At 42.4% G+C, this 21,938-nt stretch overlaps 1 protein-coding gene and 1 long non-coding RNA gene across 2 annotated transcripts; one reads left to right on the top strand and one right to left on the bottom strand.

Annotated features, from left to right (window-relative positions):
- Positions 1–407: 407 nt before the first annotated feature.
- Positions 408–14,539, bottom strand: LOC142661102 (uncharacterized). The gene is made up of 3 exons (XR_012850627.1): positions 14,278–14,539; positions 6,858–6,956; positions 408–641 (listed from the first exon to the last, which is right to left on the bottom strand). It is a non-coding gene; the product is annotated as an uncharacterized LOC142661102 (long non-coding RNA).
- Positions 7,611–21,307, top strand: PLLP (plasmolipin). Its single transcript, XM_075838363.1, has 4 exons — positions 7,611–7,907; positions 11,966–12,139; positions 12,608–12,727; positions 20,252–21,307. The coding sequence occupies exons 1-4, from the start codon at positions 7,779–7,781 to the stop codon at positions 20,345–20,347; spliced, it is 519 nt and encodes a 172-aa protein (XP_075694478.1). The 5' UTR covers positions 7,611–7,778; the 3' UTR covers positions 20,348–21,307.
- Positions 21,308–21,938: the final 631 nt, after the last annotated feature.

Raw genomic sequence — 21,938 nt, 5'->3', positions numbered from 1 at the left:
ACCCCCTCCTTCCAGAGAATTGTAGGGACCCCTGTGCTCTGGATGCAGGGAGTCGGGCAGCGCTCGTCCAGGTCTCGGATCACACACAAGCTCTGACTTCACTTACACAACAATGTCATTTGTGTGGGACAAATATTTCCAGGAAGTTTCTTGTGACAAAGGTCGGGATTGTCGCGGTGATGCAACGCCATTACACGGGCGGCGCCTCATCAAGTTAGAACAACATCAATTAATGTCTGATGTAATGTGTGGGAGAAGACCCAGCTTTCCTAGACTCCTGAATGGCAAATCTGCCTTTTTATTCATCTATAGTTCCGCCTGCTTCTGTATTCATCTATAGCGAGGCAGAAATATTGTTCAGAAGTTGGGTGACATTGATGTAAGCAGAAGGGGGGATTATAGTTCAAACTAATTAAAAAACCCCTTTAAAAAAAACAAATTCCTGATTATAGCCCTGACGTAACTAGTCCTTCTTACCATTTACAAGTCTTGACAGTCAGGCATAACCCAGCTTTCCCGGAGTCCTGAGTGTCACTGCCATATGGCTACATTAATAGAAATATTTGCTTTAGGGCTATAGGAAAGTCTATTATAAACCAGTGTGCTGTAATCGAGGACATATTGCCGGTCATTCAGATTTCCTAGAAACAGATTCAACAAAGAAATAGATCGAATTTTGAAACAGTAAAGTACGACGTCAAACAACAGCAATTATGAATAGTCACTCAATACCACATAAGCACACACTTCACATAACTGACGGTCTATACATTCCAGACTCTAGACGTAGCCGGACGTCCTCATCAATGTCCACATCTTGTGCGCAATCAACTACAGCCCAGAACTTCTATCATCATCAGATTCTGGATACAACATACTGCATTACTGAGGGTGAAGTAATAACTACTATAATACTGCCCCCTATATACAAGAATATAACTACTATAATACTGCCCCCTATATACAAGAATATAACTACTATAATACTGTCCCCTATATATAAGAATATAACTACTATAATACTGCTCCTATACAAGAATATAACTACTATAATACTGCCCCTATATACAAGAATATAACTACTATAATACTGCTCCTATATACAAGAATATAACTACTATAATACTGACCTCTATATACAAGAATATAACTACTATAATACTGCCCCCTATATACAAGAATATAACTACTATAATACTGCTCCTATATACAAGAATATAACTACTATAATACTGACCTCTATATACAAGAATATAAGTACTATAATACTGCCCCTATATACAAGAATATAACTACTATAATACTGCACCTATATACAAGAATATAACTACTATAATACTGCCTCCTATATACAAGAATATAACTACTATAATACTGTCCCCTATATACAAGAATATAACTACTATAATACTGACCTCTATATACAAGAATATAAGTACTATAATACTGCCCCTATATACAAGAATATAACTACTATAATACTGCCCCCTATATACAAGAATATAACTACTATAATACTGCCCCCTATATACAAGAATATAACTACTATAATACTGCCCCCTATATACAAGAATATAACTACTATAATACTGCCCCCTATATACAAGAATATAACTACTATAATACTGCCCCCTATATACAAGAATATAACTACTATAATACTGCCCCCTATATACAAGAATATAACTACTATAATACTGCCCCTATATACAAGAATATAACTACTATAATACTGCTCCTATATACAAGAATATAACTACTATAATACTGCCCCTATATACAAGACTATAACTACTATAATACTGCTCCTATATACAAGAATATAACTACTATAATACTGCTCCTATATACAAGAATATAACTACTATAATACTGCTCCTATATACAAGAATATAACTACTATAATACTGCTCCTATATACAAGAATATAACTACTATAATACTGCTCCTATATACAAGAATATAACTACTATAATACTGCCCCATATACAAGAATATAACTACTATAATACTGCCCCTATGTACAAGAATATAACTACTATAATACTGCCCCATATACAAGAATATAACTACTATAATACTGCCCCTATGTACAAGAATATAACTACTATACTACTGCTCTTATATACAAGAATATAACTACTATAATACTGCTCCTATATACAAGAATATAACTACTATAATACTGCTCCTATATACAGGAATATAACTACTATAATACTGCCCTATATACAACAATATAACTACTACAATACTACCCCTATATACAAGAATATAACTACTATAATACTGCCCCTATATACAATATAACTACTATAATACTGACCCTATATACAAGAATATAACTACTATAATACTGCCCCCTATATACAAGAATATAACTACTATAATACTGCTCCCTATATACAAGAATATAACTACTATAATACTGCTCCTATATACAAGAATATAACTACTATAATACTGCCCCCTATATACAAGAATATAACTACTATAATACTGTCCACTATATACAACATAACTACTATAATACTGCCCTATATACAACAATATAACTACTACAATACTACCCCTATATACAAGAATATAACTACTATAATACTGCCCCTATATACAATATAACTACTATAATACTGACCCTATATACAAGAATATAACTACTATAATACTGCCCCCTATATACAAGAATATAACTACTATAATACTGCTCCCTATATACAAGAATATAACTACTATAATACTGCTCCCTATATACAAGAATATAACTACTATAATACTGCTCCCTATATACAAGAATATAACTACTATAATACTGCCCCCTATATACAAGAATATAACTACTATAATACTGCTCCTATATACAAGACTATAACTACTATAATACTGCCCCCTATATACAAGACTATAACTACTATAATACTGCCCCTATATACAAGAATATAACTACTATAATACTGCCCCCTATATACAAGACTAACTACTATAATACTGCCCCTATATACAAGAATATAACTACTATAATACTGCCCCCTATATACAAGAATATAACTACTATAATACTGCCCCCTATATACAAGAATATAACTACTATAATACTGCCCCTATATACAAGACTATAACTACTATAATACTGCCCCTATATACAAGACTATAACTACTATAATACTGCCCCCTATATACAAGAATATAACTACTATAATACTGCTCCTATGTACAAGAATATAACTACTATAATACTGCCCCTATATACAAGAATATAACTACTATAATACTGCCCCCTATATACAAGAATATAACTACTATAACACTGCTCCTATATACAAGAATATAACTACTATAATACTGCTCCTATATACAAGAATATAACTACTATAATACTGCCCCATATACAAGAATATAACTACTATAATACTGCCCCTATGTACAAGAATATAACTACTATAATACTGCCCCATATACAAGAATATAACTACTATAATACTGCCCCTATGTACAAGAATATAACTACTATACTACTGCTCTTATATACAAGAATATAACTACTATAATACTGCTCCTATATACAAGAATATAACTACTATAATACTGCTCCTATATACAGGAATATAACTACTATAATACTGCCCTATATACAACAATATAACTACTACAATACTACCCCTATATACAAGAATATAACTACTATAATACTGCCCCTATATACAATATAACTACTATAATACTGACCCTATATACAAGAATATAACTACTATAATACTGCCCCCTATATACAAGAATATAACTACTATAATACTGCCACTATATACAAGAATATAATTACTATAATACTGCCCCCTATATACAAGAATATAACTACTATAATACTGCTCCTATATACAAGAATATAACTACTATAATACTGCTCCCTATATACAAGAATATAACTACTATAATACTGCCCCCTATATACAAGAATATAACTACTATAATACTGCTCCTATATACAAGACTATAACTACTATAATACTGCCCCCTATATACAAGACTATAACTACTATAATACTGCCCCTATATACAAGAATATAACTACTATAATACTGCCCCCTATATACAAGACTAACTACTATAATACTGCCCCTATATACAAGAATATAACTACTATAATACTGCCCCCTATATACAAGAATATAACTACTATAATACTGCCCCCTATATACAAGAATATAACTACTATAATACTGCCCCTATATACAAGACTATAACTACTATAATACTGCCCCTATATACAAGACTATAACTACTATAATACTGCCCCCTATATACAAGAATATAACTACTATAATACTGCTCCTATGTACAAGAATATAACTACTATAATACTGCCCCTATATACAAGAATATAACTACTATAATACTGCCCCCTATATACAAGAATATAACTACTATAATACTGCTCCTATATACAAGAATATAACTACTATAATACTGCCCCCTATATACAAGAATATAACTACTATAATACTGCCCCCTATATACAAGAATATAACTACTATAATACTGCCCCCTATATACAAGAATATAACTACTATAATACTGCCACTATATACAAGAATATAACTACTATAATACTGCCCCTATATACAAGAATATAACTACTATTATACTGCTCCCTATATACAAGAATATAACTACTATTATACTGCTCCCTATATACAAGAATATAACTACTATAATACTGCTCCTATATACAAGAATATAACTACTATAATACTGCCTCCTATATACAAGAATATAACTACTATAATACTGCCCCAATATACAAGAATATAACTACTATAATACTGCCCCTATATACAAGAATATAACTACTATAATACTGCCCCTATATACAAGAATATAACTACTATAATACTGCCCCTATATACAAGAATATAACTACTATAATACTGCCCCTATATACAAGAATATAACTATTATAATACTGCCCCTATATACAAGAATATAACTACTATAATACTGCCCCCTATATACAAGAATATAACTACTATAATACTGCCCCCTATATACAAGAATATAACTACTATAATACTGCCCCTATATACAAGAATATAACTACTATAATACTGCCCCCTATATACAAGAATATAACTACTATAATACTGCCCCTATATACAAGAATATAACTACTATAATACTGCCCCTATATACAAGAATATAACTATTATAATACTGCCCCTATATACAAGAATATAACTACTATAATACTGCCCCCTATATACAAGAATATACTATAATACTGCCCCCTATATACAAGAATATAACTACTATAATACTGCCCCTATATACAAGAATATAACTACTATAATACTGCCTCCTATATACAAGAATATAACTACTATAATACTGCTCCCTATATACAAGAATATAACTACTATAATACTGCCCCTATATACAAGGATATAACTACTATAATACTGCCCCCTATATACAAGAATATAACTACTATAATACTGCCCATATATACAAGAATATAACTACTATAATACTGCTCCTATATACAAGAATATAACTACTATAATACTGCTCCCTTATACAAGAATATAACTACTATAATACTGCTCCCTATATACAAGAATATAACTACTATAATACTGCCCCTATATACAAGGATATAACTACTATAATACTGCCCCCTATATACAAGAATATAACTACTATAATACTGCCCCTATATACAAGAATATAACTACTATAATACTGCTCCTATATACAAGAATATAACTACTGCAATACTGCTCCTATATACAAGAATATAACTACTATAATACTGCTCCTATATACAAGAATATAACTACTATAATACTGCCCCTATATACAAGAATATAACTACTATAATACTGCCCCTATATACAAGAATATAACTACTATAATACTGCCTCCTATATACAAGAATATAACTACTATAATACTGCTCCCTATATACAAGAATATAACTACTATAATACTGCTCCTATATACAAGAATATAACTACTATAATACTGCTCCCTATATACAAGAATATAACTACTATAATACTGCCCCTATATACAAGGATATAACTACTATAATACTGCCCCCTATATACAAGAATATAACTATTATATTACTGCCCCTATATACAAGAATATAACTACTATAATACTGCCCCTATATACAGGAATATAACTAATACTGCTCCCTATATACAAGAATATAACTACTATAATACTGCTCCCTATACACAAGAATATAACTACTATAATACTGCCCCCTATATACAAGAATATAACTACTATAATACTGCCCCCTATATACAAGAATACTTCTCCCTATATACAAGAATATAACTACTATAATACTGCCCCCTATATACAAGAATATAACTACTATAATACTGCCCCCTATATACAAGAATATAACTACTATAATACTGCTCCTATATACAAGAATATAACTACTATAATACTGCCCCTATATACAAGAATATAACTACTATAATACTGCCACCTATATGCAAGAATATAACTACTATAATACTGCTCCCTATATACAAGAATATAACTACTATAATACTGCCCCTATATACAAGAATATAACTACTATAATACTGCCCCCTATATACAAGAATATAACTACTATAATACTGCCTCCTATATACAAGAATATAACTACTAGAATACTGCTCCTATATACAAGAATATAACTACTATAATACTGCCCCCTATATACAAGAATATAACTACTATAATACTGCCCCCTATGGACATGAATAGAACTAGTTCTTGGGGAGCTATACCATCCTATACATGAAGTTGGCAGCTATAAATCTATGTTGTTTGCTTCTCTTGCCGTCCATTACTTATTTAATGATGATTTGTGCAGCGTCCATGAGCCTATTGGTGTGTAAATAGTTCCAGGGCGGGACACATGAATCTCTGGGGCCGGGTTCTGACAGACACTGGAGAGAAGGGATAACACAAAGTCACAAAAACCAATAAAATCCATGAACTGTCATCAGCAGAACAAGTCACCCATAAAAAAACACACACAACAGTGACAAGATGTATCACCCTGCAACTACAATATTGGAAACTTCCCATAGAAAATGTGCTGCAGAACCGCTGTACCTAATCCTATCCTGTGTGATACTGTCTGCTGAGCTGTGTATCTAATCCTATCCTGTGTGATACTGTCTGCTGAGCCACTGTATCTAATCCGATCATGTGTGATACTGCCTGCTGAGCTGTGTATCTATTCCTACCATGTGTGATACTGTCTGCTGAGCCGTGTATCTAATCCTATCCTGTGTGATACTGTCTGCTGAGCCACTGTATCTAATCCTATCATGTGTGATACTGTCTGCTGAGCTGTGTATCTAATCCTATCCTGTGTGATACTGTCTGGTGAGTCACTGTATCTAATCCTATCATGTGTGATACTGTCTGCTGAGCTGTGTATCTAATCCTATCACGTGTGAACAGCAGATAGCACTACATCCCCCATCATGTAATGTTACTTATTTTCCTGTATAGTCCCAGACTTTGCCCGTGTGCTCGGTACAAGGATCCTATTACTGTTTAACCTGCCTGCGCCCGCCCTCCTGCACCTTGGTTGTGAGGCGTGGGTAGGGAACCCTTGACAGGGAGCGAGAGAACCAGAGGCGAATCCCATTGTGTGCTATTCCGCAGACCTGCCCCGTCCTGCTCACACAGGAACACACCTAGCACAGCGCAGCGAGAGAACCGTATGTGACAGCGAGCACGCCAGGAACACCAGCACCATGGCCGAATTCCCTGCCAAAGTCAGCACCCAAACCAGCACCCCGGACGCCTCCAGCGGGGGAGGGTTCCCCAGACCGGACATCAACTTCTTAAGGTCCATCCCTGGGATCCTCATGATAGTGGAGATTGTAAGTACCAGATTCCTGCCATTTTTCGGCGTTAGACTTGCCCGGCAGGAAGGTGGCGAGCGCCATTCCTGGCCCATGGTCAATGATTAAATGGGTCAGAGGGTAATGGAGCGTCATATGGGAGGATCATAGCTGTGACCCTGTATAGGGCTCCACTACTCACTATCAGGTGCCGTGCCAGTCTACAGGTGGTACCGGCTAAACTGTGCTATCACTTTAAATATCTGCCCCCCCCCACCACTGTTGCTCCAGGTAACTACTAATCACCCTCAATCCTTCAGGTTCCTCCTCAGAGCCCCCCAGTTTGTTTTCTGCTTGTTTACCCAATTTTCTAGAAATTCATAAAAAGGGATTGTTTAAAAAAAATAAATCTGTATCTTTATCCGCCCCCCCTGGACGGACAAATCCCGCTCGATGGAAATTCTATAGGTGCAGACAGAGAAATCCCAGTCTTTGTTTGTTCTGTTTATCCTCCCCCCTCCCCCGTGGGATTTTGGGGAAAAAAAAAGCCTCAGACAAGTGCGAACGTCATCTACCTGGATACAGTAACGACGCGCCAGCAGTGAGACGGAAGAGAACCTCCGATGTGGAGCCTCTTCTTTATATTAGGGGACTGTGTCAATGAAAGGAAATATTATGGTTTACTCCCAAAGGCTAAAAAAGCCATCCTAACCGAATACTTTCACAGCTGAGGGTTTGCTACAGTTGTATCCAGTCTAGAGAATCCTCTGTGGGCTAAACACATCAGCAGCACAAATCTCACTCCTGTCCTGACAGTTTGTTACAATGTATCAGAGAAGGTAAAAATTTATCAATCTGGAGTCCAGACTGTTTAGCTCACAGAGGATTGTCTAGACTGGATGTAATTGTAACAAACCTTCGGCTGTGAGAAGTATTAATCAAATATAAGGTTTCAGTCACTGAATGTTCCCATTCACTGACAGCTAGCAGATAAGGCGAAGAATTGAATCAAAATCTTTTAAAACTCTTGTACTTTATTTACGTAGGACTGGTCCTTTAAATTATTAGATTGTAAGCTCTGTGGGTCACTGTCATTAGGGTAAGAGATGGCAGCATAGGGACTCCGTGCATGACGCCCAACACTGGAGTACCTACATTTTTATATCAGGATTCCAGATATGATGTGAGATTGTATCTGCAGACATTATCCATACAGGGACACGGACTGCAAACGTCTGCCCGTCCTGTTTCCCCAGGACCTAAACCTAAAATATATATATAAAATACTCAACTTCTCGTCAGATTAAGGCCAGATTCACACGAACGTGGGGAATGTCGGACGTGAAAAACCAAGGTGACCCCGTGCGGGTCCCGTTTTCACGGATCTCCATAGACTTGAGCCTATGGAGGGATTCGTGAGAACGGAAGATGATCGGACTCGTTCTGATTTTTTAACGAATCCTTGAAACGGTCCGATGAAACAACGGTCATGTGAACGGTCCCATTGAAGAGCATGCGTCAGTCTGAATAAGGCCTTAGATGGACATTTCATGTCTATGGTCGGGACTGTCATGTGGACTGATTACCTATTACATTTCCCTGGCGCGGGCGCGATGATGCCCCTAGCTGCGGGTGAATTTATAGGATAAGGATTCCACATAGTGACCATATTATTTTGTAATTGCATCACATGACCTCTGACGTCAGGAAGTTCTGCTGGCGGATGAATCATAAAACAAGATACAGATAAAGACGACGCAATAATCACGTTCTCATTTCTTAAAGGGGCCATGCAGTTAAAGAGAACCTATATTAACGAGGGCCAATACTCTTTATTGCAGTCAAAGTTCATCATGTCATCCCACATTTATCCAGTTCCGAAGTCATAAAAGGTTAGAGCACCCTGTAATCAATCACGATGGGGATTCTCACAGCAGCACAGAGTGTTTCAGATGACGAGTGTATGGATATTGTGGGATCATTGCTGCCTGTGACTGGGGCAGCGTCATGATGTGAGGAGGGGAATGGAGACAAGTGGGAGGACACAGACAGAGTTACATAGTGGGAGGAGCTGGGTCTTCCAGCAGCACAGAGCATTTCAGGAGGGGAGTGTGCCGCTCTTGATGGGGGGCAGTGACCAGTCCTCTCATGTCATGATGTTAGTCAGGACAGGGCTGCATTTTACAGGGGCAGTGCCATCATGTGAGGAAGGGGATGGAGACAATTGGGAGGACACAGATTTAGAAGAAGCAGCGTCACCCAGCAGCACAGAGTATTTCAGGAGAGGGGAGTGCTGATCTTGTGGAGGGCTCCTGTGATTATATTAGTGAGGACGGGGCTGCATGTGACAAGTTGCTATTGCACCTGGGCCCTTATGTCTAGTTACGTGCGAAGGGTTAAAATCTGTGGGTTGTGGATTTGTTGCCAATATCAATTACTCCTGGCACAATATTACACAACAGTGACAGCCGCTCCACACCCCGGCCCTGGCACAGAACCAGATTCCTATGCAGAACCGGTCCTGATAACACGTACATAACCCGGCCACAACCCGCTCATCCCATACGACCTGCCTCCACTGTGGATCTTACCCCGAAGACGCCACCACGGGCGCCGACCAATCAGACGAGTATTTACAAAACCTAAAACCTTAGTTAAAGGGACAGTAAACCTGCGGTCTCTCTCATCACCGGGTCTTGTGTTTTTGTTCTCTGTTATCTGCCACATTGTGCCGATTGTCCCCGGTACATATCCCAGAGTGGTTGTTTTTAGCTTTATCCATTTCTGGGAAAGCTGGGTGACGACTATCTGGCGGTTATTAACATCCCCAGAACGTTCTAGACTCCTGAATGGCCGATCTGCCTCCGGCGTGGACGGTCGGTTCTCACAGGCTCCGTTTGTGCACGTTTGTAGGATACGCCGACGTATATGTTAAAAAAAGTTACAAAAACATCGGCACTTGCAGCAGTCGCTTACTTTTTGTGGTACGTGTCGTATACGTTTGTGTCCGTTCTTTCTTCTAAAAATGTTTACGTTTTTTGTTCTGGAGCCAAATCAATAAAGATTTGTAAAGTGAAAATACAAAGGAAGAAGTAGGAGCGGCTGCAGTGTTTTCTGGCGCCGGTACGGAGGGGCTCATCTCCTAATCCGGGTCATTTATCATATGTGACAAAAACGGATACGTATTACACATGGAAGCGCAGGGTTAATATATCACGTACGTCGCCGCTGACGTCTCTACAAATAAGAACGGATACGTGGGGCACAGGTTTTGGAAAAGTACTGAAAAGCGTAGAAGACACCACAAAAAGGACACGAGAAGACGCAAGCGCAAAACGGCTGCACAAACGACAGTATCAGGGCGTCCGTCATGTCCACGCTGCGGCGCACGTCTGACATACAGTAAAAACGAGGGGTGAACGGAGTCTCACCGCGATCTCACACAACCAGTCTCTAGAACGTTATACACTGAAAACCGTCAGCGGCGTTTATATCACGGTCGAGTATTTCCCGTTACAGCGCTGTAAAATGTATAAATACAGGTCAAATGTGGAGCAGACGAAGCAGAGAAATGAAACTCCGCCCACAGCGCAGGATACGTATATGTGGCTCCACATTACACAGCAGTCGTCCTGCAAGCAGCGCAACAACTCCCAGTATGCCACATGACCGTAGTCAGAGAATGCTGAGAGTTGTAGTTACAAAAGCTAGAGAGTGGCAGCAGTGTGTGGAGGTCCTGCAACATGAAACCTAACAGGATACTAGCAGAATTGTGAATGCAGCTCTTCATGTTACATGGAGTATGTGGATTGTGAATGCAGCTGAGGATGTGACTGGAGTATGCGAATTGTGAATACAGCTGTAGATGCGACTGGAGTATGAATTGTGGATGCGACTGGAGTACATGGATTGTGAATGCAGCTGTGGATGCGACTGGAGTACATGGATTGTCAATGCAGCTGTGGATGCGACTTGAGTATGTGAATTGCGAATGCAGATGTGGATGTGAACGGAGTATAAGATGTAACTCAATATTGTGCGGTCCTGACCGGGTGATGGGGTCAGAATGTTTCTGACTGTCGCTCTCACTATTGCAGGTCCTGGGCCTCCTGGTTTGGGCGCTGATCGCTGACTCTTACTACTATTTTGTGCCCGCATACGGCTGGGTCATGTTTGTAGCGGTGTTCTGCTGGCTGCTCACCGTCATCCTGTTCATTGCCATTTTACTGCAGCTGCAGAGGAGGATCCCGGTTGTTCCCTGGCCCTTAACGGTGAGTCAGGGGTCTCTAATAATATATACATGTCTACCAATTGGTGATGCTTACCTACTATTTATACTCCAGCTCAACTGCATTATCTATTGGAGTCGGAGGTAGTCTGAAATCCACCTGTTTTGTTAGACATTTAGGCTGTGTTCCTCCCCCATGCTTTACACTGCAGCTCTGCTTGTTCAGATTGGCCGCTGAGAATAAGCAGAAACTCAGCATATGGAGAGATTATTATTACTGGGACAGAATGATAAACTAGAAGTAAATAAACAACCAGTGAGAAACAGAAGATTATCAGTAAGTAAAGCACACAGAGGGGAGGAGCCTTCATGATAAGGAGGAGCTTCTGTGAGGGGGAGGAGCATGGGATCTATACCACCCATTGGACCTTGATTTCGCCATCAGTTTAAGGATCTGTATTTCTATGTGTTGATTGTACAAGGATCTGACATCTTTTGTTTCGCTCACCAGGTGTTTATCTACCACGCTGCGGCCACTGTCCTATATATAACCGGATTCATCGCCTGTGCAGCATCGGTGCGGACAGTTTTCTTCTCTCATAACGATTACAACAGAAAAGCAGCGGCCTCGGTAAGAGAATGCCACATTTTACAGCACATTATCATATAGGATGCTGGGGGTAGTAGTGGGGGGCTGCTCGGTGAAAAGCATTTTTAAAAAGGATTTTCCAGCTGTGATCAAACTACAACTCCCAGCATGTCACTAAAAAAAGTCAGTCTTCCAGATTGGTGTAACTGGCCCCTAAAAAGTCTCATTTAGTACCCCCATAAATCCTCCTGTATGACTCCTACATAATGTAACCTATCCATTGTACCGACAGCACTGCAGTACACGTTCCCTCCACCGTAAAGAGCAAGTGTAATATAAGAATCCCCTTACTCATCCCAGTGCTGTATCCAAAGAGCAACAGGACACTCAACTACTATGGAGCCTGGACCTGAACTGCTTCCCAAGACACTGTCATAGCACCTACCAGAGGCGGCCACTAGGGGGAGCCCACAACATACTGATTTTTGCAGCTCCTAAATCTACGTGTAGTGAGCTCCCCCTAGTGGTGGTTGCAGGAAGTCACAATGACAGGAGGCAGAAAACCAGCTCCATCCCCTGTGCAGATATAGAATGAAAGGAATCAGGATTGTAGAATGGCAGATATCAATAATAGTAAATATGTAGCACTCTTGCTGGAGCGCTCAGTGGGTAGAGGGGCCCCCATGATTTTTGTACACGCCCCTGCCCACTTCCTCAATCCCTTGTCAAGGGAGAATGTTTTGGGTGGAGTAACCCTTTAATTATACAGAATGCCACAAGTCTGAACTATATTGTTATGTCAGTAAAGGTCTTTTTACGCGAGCCAATGATGGGGCTTGGGGGGGGGGGGTCGTTAGTTTTTCGGCTGATCGCCTCTTTATGTGAAAATTATCATTGATAAAAACTAAAGGGGACGAATGATCTTTTACGTCCCCATACAGTACGATTGCTCCATGTTAATGGCGTTAAATGATTTCCGATCGGCAGGACCTTCAGGGTATGTTCACGCGCTGAATAAAAAATGGCTGTAAAATATGGAGCTGTCAAAGGAAAACAACCTCTGATTTTCAGCCGGTTTTTAAGCATCAAGCGTTTTTGCAGCGGTTTTTCTGTTGACAATGAAAAACGGCTCCAAAAATGGTTAAAGAAGTGACACGCGTTTCTTTTTTCGTGTCGTTTTTTACGGCCGTTTTTGGAGCTGTTTTTCTATAGAGTGAATGAAAAATGGGTCCAAAAGCGGCTCAAGAAGTGACATGCACTTCTTTTTTGCGGGCGTTTCTTTACTCGGCTGTTTTTCAAAACGGCCACGTAAAAAAACGGCCCGTCGGAACAGAACGCCGTATTTTCCATTGAAACCAATGGGCAGATGTTTGGAGGCGTTCTGCTTCCGATTTTTCTAAAAAACTGCCATAAATAAGCCGTGTGAACATACCCTGAGACTACAAGGAGGAGACGTATTAATAGTTCAAATTTAATACACAGTAGTGCAGCGCAATACAAAAATCGTCAGCCTAAAAGATGAAAAAACCTACATACAGTTACAATGCATTCAGTTTATAAATATAAAAGGGATAAAAGAAACAGAACAAAACCTTATTGATATGACAGCAGTGACATCCTGGCCGCGGGGACAGCCGAAAACACGGGCAGTCACTCCAACCGAGATCTGGATCCCCAACGACTGACACCGACCCTCTCTTCTCCTGGCATTTTAAACCCAATTTTTCTCTCCAGTCCACTGGCTGGTGAGGTCACGGAGGCTGGTGAGGTCACGGAGGCTGGTGAGGTCACGGAGGCTGGTGAGGTCACGGAGGCTGGTGAGGTCACGGAGGCTGGTGAGGCCACGGAGGCTGGTGAGGCCACGGAGGCTGGTGAGGTCACGGAGGCTGGTGAGGCCACGGAGGCTGGTGAGGTCACGGAGGCTGGTGAGGTCACGGAGGCTGGTGAGGTCACGGAGGCTGGTGAGGTCACGGAGGCTGGTGAGGCCACGGAGGCTGGTGAGGTCACGGAGGCTGGTGAGGTCACGGAGGCTGGTGAGGTCACGGAGGCTGGTGAGGTCACGGAGGCTGGTGAGGTCACTGAGGCTGGTCATATGATAATGAAGCATACTCCTCCCATTACAGTTATATTTCTACTGAGAAACACAAAAATGGTCGTGTTCTTGCAGGAATCCCCTAGAGATATATTATTACCTGCATTCACCAACCACGGCACATCAAGCACCACTGTAATAGGCCCATGTTTTTTAGCCAATTCCAGGTCGTTCCTCTTGGGTGTATGGATCTTAATTTGACATATGATTAGGGAAAATAGCCCTCACATATAACTACCTATGTGGGTCACTCCAAATATCAATCATGATGGGGTTTGCCTCGAAGTGTCATATTTTCACCTGGTCCACGTGGCAGACACACAGCAGATCTCCACTTGTGTAGCTTGTGATGCCTGGTCAGGATGTGGGTAATGACCTCCAGCCTTGGGTGAGAACGTTCTCTGATGGAGATACAGGCCCTAGGGACACATTCTTAATCAACACATCTCGCAGCTTGGTGAGGAAAGGGCCGATTACACATGTGCCTGACAGTGGACGTCTTCTGATGGCCAAAGACACGCATTTCTGATGAAAAACAAATGTATTTTCTGTGTGAGGGGTTGTGAACTGACCGCTGAATAACCTACTTGTGATGATATTACCTATAACACAACAACTCCCATCATTGATGTTCACTGCAACATCTCTGAAATAATCCCACGTAGGTGAAGAGATAAATAACAGCGGAGACTGAACACAAAATATAAAGAATAGAATATAATAAAGAGGGACATGAACTCACCCGTCTCCTCAGCAAAACTTCTCAGCAGTTCCTGTCCTGCAAACTTCCTGCCCAGCTGCACATTAATTACCCCTGCTGGGCGCCCTCTAGTGGAGAAGGGAAGTATATCGCAGCCTGAGTCATGCACAAAGCTGCAGGAACAACAGCAAGCAAATAAACAGACCCGTCCTTCCCTCTCGTTAGGGACAGGCTTCAAGGGAAAACAGCTCCTGATTTTCAGACGTTTTTTTAGCAACTCGCGTTTTTCACTGACGTTTTTGGAGCTGTTTTTCTATAAAGTCAATGAAAAACGGCTCCATAAACGGCTCAAGAAGTGTTCTTTCATTTTTTGCGCAGCCGTTTTTCAAAACAACCTTGTAAAAAAACGGCTCGTCGGAACAGAACGCCGTTTTTTCCCCATTGAACTCAATGGGCAGATGTTTGGAGGCGTTCTGCTTCTGATTTCTCAGCCGTGTGCGGCACGAAAAACGGCCAAAAATAAGCCGCGTGAATATAGCCTAAGTCCACGCGTAGCGGAAATACTGCAGATTTTCCGCAACAGATTTAATTACGTAAAATCCGCAGCGTAATGCCGTAGCAGCAGAGTGGATGAGAGTTGGATAAATCTCATCCACAGGCTGCGTAAAAAAAGCAGCCAAAAATCGTTCATATATTGACCTGAGTTTTTTTTAATACGCAACATGTCAATTTATGCTGCGGAATCGCTGCTTTTTTGTTGCCGGTTTTTCTTTTTGAATTCAATGGGAGGTAAAACCCGCAACAAAGAGCAGATGTTATGATTTTTGCTGCGGAAGAAGCTGTGATTTTGCCACAAAAATATACATCCCATAACCTATGTAGTCTTAACTGTCCACCAAATACAATTATAATCTATGTGGTAGCACATTGCTCCAACCATGGCCGGCCTTAGATACGTTCGACCAGTGCGGTCGCACAGGGCGCCAGCAACCACACTGCCAGAGGGGCGCCAGCGAGTGTATGTATCCCCACGCCGTTGCAACTACCAGCGGGGATACACACACTAACTGCAGTCTCCTTTCCACCCGGGCGCTTCTTCACTTAGTGGCCGTCGCTACCGCTGTAGCAGCCATAGCGGCTGCTAGCGGTGACACCGGGCATGAGGGCGGTGGTGCCGCTAGCAGTCGCTGCGGCTGCTATAGCGGTAGCGACGGCACTATAGCAGATCAGGGAGGTATCTCCCTGCTCTGCTATCTACTAGCGCCACTGTAGCTCCCTGAAGGAGCGGAATCCCCATGTGGCCGGAGATTGCGCTCCTGGAGTGCTGCGTGATGTCTCTGTCCATATATGGACAGTGACATCAAGGGAAACTCCTGAAGCGGAATCCCCGGTCACAACCTTGCAGACTCTATGACCGGGGATTCCACTCCAGGAGAAGCCAATGACGTCATGGACACAGACGACAGGAGCTTCTCCTGGAGTGGAATTGACGGTCATAGCGTCTGCAACGCTGTGACCGGGGATTCCGCTTCAGCAGTTTTCCCTGATGTCACTGTCCATATATGGGTAGAGGCATCAAGCAGCGCTCCAGGAGCGGAATCCCCTGCCACATGGGGATTCCGCTCCTTCAGGGATCTACAGTGGCGCTATCTATACTGGAAGGGGGGGGGGGGGGTGGTTCTATCTACAAGGGGGCTGTGGGCTGTGTGGCACTACCTACAAAAAAGGACAACTGTGCAGGAGCACACAAAATACCCAGCTTTCCCGGCTATGAAATAAATGTGTGGAAATAAACTAAGATATAACTTTTGTTTAATCTAGCTAAAATGATTAATCCTTTACTCACACTAAATAAAAGTTCTATCTTAGTTTATTTCCACACATTTATTTGATAGCCGGGAAAGCTGGGTATTTTGTGCTCCTGCACAGTTTTTCTTTTTTGAATGTTTATTGCCCGCCAGCTATCAGGGTCATTTCGTAGTCCTTGCACTACAAGGGGGCTGTGGGCAGTGTGGCACTACCAACCAGGGGGCTGTGGGATGTGTGGCACTACCAACCAGGGGGCTGTGTGGCACTACCAACCAGGGGGCTGTGGGATGTGTGGCACTACCAACCAGGGGGCTGTGTGGCACTACCAACCAGGGGGCTGTGGGATGTGTGGCACTACCAACCAGGGGGCTGTGTGGCACTACCAACCAGGGGGCTGTGTGGCTCTACCAACCAGGGGGCTGTGTGGCTCTACCAACCAGGGGGCTGTGTGGCACCACCAACCAGGGGGCTGTGTGGCACCACCAACCAGGGGGCTGTGTGGCTCTACCAACCAGGGGGCTGTGTGGCACCACCAACCAGGGGGCTGTGTGGCACCACCAACCAGGGGGCTGTGTGGCTCTACCAACCAGGGGGCTGTGTGGCACCACCAACCAGGGAGCTGTGTGGCACCACCTATCAGGGAGCTGTGTGGCACTACCAACCAGGGAGCTGTGTGGCACTACCAACCAGGGAGCTGTGTGGCACTACCAACCAGGGAGCTGTGTGGCACTACCAACCAGGGAGCTGTGTGGCACTACCAACCAGGGAGCTGTGTGGCACTACCAACCAGGGAGCTTTGGGGCACTACCAAGCAGGGGGCTTTGGGGCACTACCAACCAGGGGGCTGTGTGGCACTACCAACCAGGGGGCTGTGTGGCACTACCAAGCAGGGGGCTGTGTGGCACTCCCTACCAGGGGTCTTTGCGACACTCCCTACCAGGGGGCTGTGCGTCGCTATCTAAAAGGGGGCTGTGCGGCGCTACCTACAAGGGGGCTGTGTGGCGCTACCTACAGGGGGAATCTGTGAGTGGGGGGCTGATGGTCTTCAAGTGATTTCCGCCTCTGACCTCCAATTGAAATTAATAGGAGGCAGTAAACACCTGCGGCGCTCGTTTGGAGCTTTTTTCCTGCGTCATTCGCTTTAACAGCTTGAGAAAAAACACTAAAAAAAGGTCACACGCTGTCAGTTGCTGAAGGAATTTGGAGGCAGATTTTTTTTGCTTTACAAAAAACGTGTGTGAACAGACGCTACGAGTGGAGTGCTTGTTCTTAGCCGTTTTCTGTCTTTCTCAAAACAATTTTTGGTCGGGGGGCCCTGAGGAAATGTTATTTTTCCAGTGCTGCCTCGAGTCCGAAAAGGTTGGGAAACTCTGTACTAGGCTACAGGATCCCGTCATGGAGCAGCTCAGTTCGTCATGGGAACGGGGCCTAGGTGAGTAAAATTTTTGTTTGGGTGCACTGTCTACAAGGGGGAGGTGCGGGGACTGTATGGCACTGTCTACAAGTGGGAGGTGCGGGGACTGTATGGCACTGTCTACAAGTGGGAGGTGGAGGACTGTATGGCACTGTCTACAAGGGGGAGGTGCGGGGACTGTATGGCACTGTCTACAAGGGGGAGGTGCGGGGACTGTATGGCACTGTCTACAAGGGGGAGGTGGGGGACTGTATGGCACTGTCTACAAGGGGGAGGTGGGGGACTGTATGGCACTGTCTACAAGGGGGAGGTGCGGGGACTGTATGGCACTGTCTACAAGGGGGAGGTGTGGGACTGTATGGCACTGTCTACAAGGGGGAGGTGCGGGGACTGTATGGCACTGTCTACAAGGGGGAGGTGGGGGACTGTATGGCACTGTCTACAAGGGGGAGGTGGGGGACTGTATGGCACTGTCTACAAGGGGGAGGTGGGGGACTGTATGGCACTGTCTACAAGGGGGAGGTGGGGGACTGTATGGCACTGTCTACAAGAGCGAGGTGGGGGACTGTATGGCACGATCTACAAAAAGAAGGTGGGGGATTATGGCACTGTCTACAGGGAGGCTATATGGCAAAATCTACAGGGGGGCACTATACTGTGTGGGGGCCACTAAGCGGACATTATACTGTGTAGGGGGTACTACAGGTGGCATAATACTGTGGGCACAATTAGAGGACAAAATACTGTGTCCTTGAAGGGGTTACATACATAGTTACATAGTTAGTACGGCTGAAAAAAGACACATGTCCATCAAGTTCAACCAAGGGAAGGGAAAAGGGAAGGAAACATTTCTACACATATTATTAAATATTATTATTATACTGTATGGGGGCACTAAAGGGGCATTATAATTTTTTTATGGGGCATTTTTTTTTAATGATGGGGTGGGGCGCCAAAAGATAATTTCGCACAGGGCGCCATCTATCTTAGGGCCGGCCCTGGCTCCAACCCACCCAGTAGACATCACCTATGGAGCTTACACCATAATGTGTGGAACCTTATATAGCGCTAAAGTCACAAGCCCTGATCTGCGCCCAGTAGAGTATGGACAACACATAACTGACGGCAAATGTAATATAGATAAAACATACCTTGTGCCAAGAAAAATATTGGACAATCCAAATGTGGTGCCAATTACAAGACACAGCATGTACCTGGTGCAAAATATATGATCAATCCATATGTGCTGCCAAATATAAGAGAGAATATATACCTGGTGCCAAGTGTAATATGGTCAATCCATAGCTAATGCCAAGTATAATATAGAGAATACACACGTGCTGCCAAATAGATTATGGTCGTTCTATTTGTGGTGCCAATCTAGTTTAAACATGCCATACCTGGTGCCAAGTATAGTATGAATAACTCATTTGTTGGCAAGTAAATGGTCAAGCCGCATATTATAGACATTATATTCCCAGTGTCGGGCATAATGGAAAATCTATACCTGGTGCCACGTATACATTTAATATTGTCTCTTCTGTCGTGCAGTTCTTTGCCTGCCTGGTGATGATCGCCTATGGAGGAAGCACCTTCTTCAGTTTCGGTGAATGGCGGGGCGCTGGCAGTAACGCGGCGTCGGCCTGAACACTTCCTGCAGATCTTGCTGTATATATCATATTTTTGTAAAACCATTGACTGTCATTATCCTGCCACCTGTGAACTTGGAATAAGTCACTGGGATGTTCCCGGCGTTCCGTCCACACAACTCGCTGCAACGGGAATTACACAGAACCGCACGGAACCTGTGACTACTGGAGGCGTCATCTATAATAAACTGCACATGTAATATAATACCGGGGGAGGGGCAGAGGTGACGGCAGAACCCAAGGCCCATACACAAGGCTCGGAGCAAAGAAGTCACATGATCCCCAATGTGCTCCGCACATCTACATAAACCCACGCGGTTGTACCGGTCGCTCTACAGCTGTAGTAAAACGACAACTCCCAGTCTCCAGGGCATGTGGAGAGTTGTGGTTTTACAACAGGAGGAGAGCCAGAGGTTGGAGACCACAACTTTTCGATTCTTTGACAACTGCAAGGCCATTATGTCCTCCCTCTAGACTGAGGGTCAATTTACACAATGTGGTTGAGGTACAGTCAGAACCGCTTTGAAATACTGCACGCGTTTTTACTGCGATTCAGTGCGTTTTGCAATCGCGTTTTTTTCCCCACTACGAATAATGCACCGTCATAGTAAACGCAAATCATGGAAAAAAAAAAACCCGTGCAGTTTTCAGATGCGGTTATAACACCTCAACGTGTGAACGGACCCCAATACCAAGCGCCCATTCAGTCGGCCATATTTACAGACAATGTTTATCCACTTTGGTAATCCGTTACAGTTTTTTGGGGAGCACCTTACGGTCTATGTTCTCTTCATTTGCTCTACAGATGGGTGGAGTTTATTGCTCGCTGTTATCAGCTGTTTCGGGCTTTGAAGAAGCTGTAATGTTTTTCAATGGGATGGGACAAGAACCGCTACATCAGGAGCAGATCTGGGTAAAAGTCCTGCAACACCTTTTTTTAAATAAACCATAAACGTTGCACTTGTGTGTGTTTTTGCTGTCTGGCTGTCAGCTATGAAAAAGACGCCCTTCTACTACTCACAGCTGAGTGTTTGCTACATTGTATCCTAGTGTAGACAATCCTCTGTGAGATATACAGCCTCCGAATGCACTGTTACATTGTAGCAAACTATCAGGACAGGACAGAGATTTGTTTCACTGTTGTATTTTTCTCAGGCTTTCAATCTAAACGAAGCTGTGACACATCTGTATTAAAAAAAACAAAAAAAATTGAAATTGAAAAAATATCAGTGTCCTGATGAATCCCGTTGACTTAAAAAGAACAGCGCTGAAAATTACATTCTTGGTCTAAAAGTTACTGGAAATCCAACAGAACGAAGCAGCAATATGAATGTTCCCATTTGCTGAAGCAAGCAAAGGTATTGAAGATGGTGAGGAACTAAAACACAAAGTGTATTAGAAAACAGTTTTGGAATCAGCACTCAGAAAATACTTCAAATCAGTGAGACAAGTAAAGACTTTTTTGAAGAAGGGTTTGGGAAAAGGTTTGGTAATCACACAAGACGGGATTTGATCTTATACAAGTTGTCACTCAGCTTTCTCTAGACCCTGAATGTCAAATCTGCAGTTATGGAAAGTTACAGCAAACC

The sequence above is a fragment of the Rhinoderma darwinii genome, chromosome 9, assembly GCF_050947455.1.
Source record: "Rhinoderma darwinii isolate aRhiDar2 chromosome 9, aRhiDar2.hap1, whole genome shotgun sequence".
In the NCBI taxonomy this organism is placed as follows: Eukaryota; Metazoa; Chordata; class Amphibia; order Anura; family Rhinodermatidae; genus Rhinoderma; species Rhinoderma darwinii.
Note: the sequence above shows the minus strand (reverse complement) of the source record. Positions and strands in the feature narration are given on the sequence as shown.

Bases quoted from the DNA above. Each gene is read 5' to 3' on its own strand.
- PLLP (XM_075838363.1), top strand. From the start codon at position 7,779: ATGGCCGAATTCCCTGCCAAAGTCAGCACCCAAACCAGCACCCCGGAC. The intron at 12,140-12,607 runs GTGAGTCAGGGG...TTCGCTCACCAG, and splicing joins TTGTTCCCTGGCCCTTAACG to GTGTTTATCTACCACGCTGC. The intron at 12,728-20,251 runs GTAAGAGAATGC...TCTGTCGTGCAG, and splicing joins ACAGAAAAGCAGCGGCCTCG to TTCTTTGCCTGCCTGGTGAT.